Source organism: Eumetopias jubatus, unplaced genomic scaffold (genome assembly GCF_037043125.1).
Source record: "Eumetopias jubatus isolate StellerSeaLion01/CBP00866 unplaced genomic scaffold, mEumJub1_p1.0 scaffold_3, whole genome shotgun sequence".
NCBI lineage: Eukaryota > Metazoa > Chordata > Mammalia > Carnivora > Otariidae > Eumetopias > Eumetopias jubatus.
Genome location: NW_028274809.1, coordinates 133,156,780 through 133,158,852, shown reverse-complemented (window position 1 = coordinate 133,158,852; position 2,073 = coordinate 133,156,780). Strand labels below are relative to the sequence as shown.

Genomic DNA, 2,073 nt, shown 5'->3' with positions numbered 1-2,073 from the left:
CCCCCCTCACGTCCTCACCTAGTCACCACCCTTAGTATCACGCCTCCCCTCCCCATCCTCCCCCCTACAAGTAACCACTATCTTGAATTACGGGACTCACTTCCTTGCTGCGCCTTTTTGTGTTATCACCTATGTATATTTCCATAAACAACAGAGTTTGGTTTTGTCTGTTTGGGAATTTATTTTTTGAAATTCTTTGATCCTGCTTCTTTCGTTCAACATTATGTTTATAAGATTCACCCACATTATTGCACGTAGCTATGCTATCCGTTGCATGAATAGACTACCATTTTTAAATTCCATTCTATTGTGATCGTCATTGGATTGTTTGCAGTGTTGAGCTTTCCTGAACAAAGCTCCTCAGACATTCTTGTATGTGTATCCTGGTCACGATTCATAAGTTTCCTCGGGGTACATGTCTGGAAGCGGAGCTGCTGGGTCATCAAATGTCTTCCCTATTGTTCAGTGCTACTCCATATTGTCAGAGCTCCTCTTTTCCATATCCTTGCCAACATTTTGCATTGTCTCCTACCTTATTGTTTTGAGCCTCTGTTCCCCCGCCAAAGACTCTTCTACTAAAATAGTCCCCTCTATGTCAGTGGGTCTCACCCTCTGTTTTCCGGGTGACCTATAACAGCACATTCACATACGTGGCACCCTGCTGTGAGCTTGCCCATGTGAATGTTCTGAGCAATCCCCAAGTGAGAATGCCAAAACTTTAAATGAATTCTGGTTGGTTTAACAAAAGTAAATCATTTGGGGGTTACAGTACTTTATTATTTAAAAGCAAAAAATCCTGTGACACACACCTTAAGTGACCATGACATACTCATGTGTTCTGATACCCTAGTTGAGAACCCCTGTCCTTGTTGGCTGAGATTCTGTGATTTTAGCAGCCTTGAGCTTGAATATACTGACCGCCTCTTCAGCCCAAAGCCATGGCCCCTCAGAGTGTTTGTCTACCCAACCTCGGCTCTCACAAACACAGCCGATGGGACAAAGAGAGAAACGGTTAAATTTTTCCAAATCAAATGATACAGACCCAAGGGCTTGTTCTCTGGCATGTGATACTCATGAACATGTTTCTTGTGCTGCCCCCACAGGGTTCGACTAGCTGACCTGGACTTGGCCAACAGCCCTGTCCTCCATCATGACCACCCCACCATTCTGGCTGACTAAGAAGATGTTTCCCTTCAAGGTGAGCAAATGGATGGGGCTTGCTTGCTTCCGGTCAATGGTGGGCTCCTCACCCAACATTCGCCAGAAGAAACTAATCCATAAGCTGCAGGAAGAAAAGGCTTTTCGGGAAGAGATGAAAATTTTTCGCGAGAAAATAGAAAACTTCAGGGAAGAGATGTGGAATTTCCGAGGCAAGATCCGTGCTTTCCGGGGTCAGATCTTAGGTTTTTGGGAAGAGGAGAGACCTTTCTGGGAAGAGGAGAAAGCCTTCTGGAAAGAGGAAAAAACCTTCTGGGAAATAGAAAAATCTTTCCGAGAAGAAGAGAAAACCTTTTGGAAAAAGTACCGTACCTTTTGGAAGGAGGATAAGGCCTTTTGGAAAGAGGACAATGCCTTATGGGAAAGAGATCGGAACTTTCTTCAGGAGGACAAGGTCCTGTGGGAGGAAGAGAAAGCCCTGCGGGTAGAGGAAAGAGCTCTTCTTGAGGAGGAGAAGTCCCTGTGGGAGGATAAAAAGTCCCTCTGGCAGGAAGAGAATGCCCTCTGGGAGGAGGAGAAAGCATTCTGGGTAGAAGGTGGTGGCCATATTGCTGAGGAGCAGATACCTGAAGACAGGCACTATAACGTCGATGGAGGGCCGCAATCAGCAGCCTTCTCCCGAGGCAGAGCTTGAGCAGAGGAGATGAAGGGCCGTGGGGTCCAGACTCTGCTGGATTGGGATTCAAGTCCGGGGTGACCCCACGTGCAGGAGAAAATATGCACTTACTGGTCTCCTTGCTTCAAAAGATCTAATAAAGTCCTGAGGAGAGGTTTGAAAAAACAACTTCTTCAATAAGGCCAGCTTCATTTTTTCCAGTCTTTGTGAGTCTCCAAGGCCATATGCCCACGCTCCAG

The 2,073-nt window shown here is 46.2% G+C and overlaps 1 protein-coding gene across 1 annotated transcript; it reads left to right on the top strand.

Annotated features, from left to right (window-relative positions):
- The first annotated feature begins 1,101 nt into the window (after nucleotides 1-1,101).
- Nucleotides 1,102-1,852, top strand: CCDC70 (coiled-coil domain containing 70). The gene has a single exon (XM_028103630.2). It carries the CDS (start codon nucleotides 1,151-1,153, stop codon nucleotides 1,850-1,852), a length of 702 nt encoding a protein of 233 aa, XP_027959431.2. The 5' UTR covers nucleotides 1,102-1,150.
- Nucleotides 1,853-2,073: the final 221 nt, after the last annotated feature.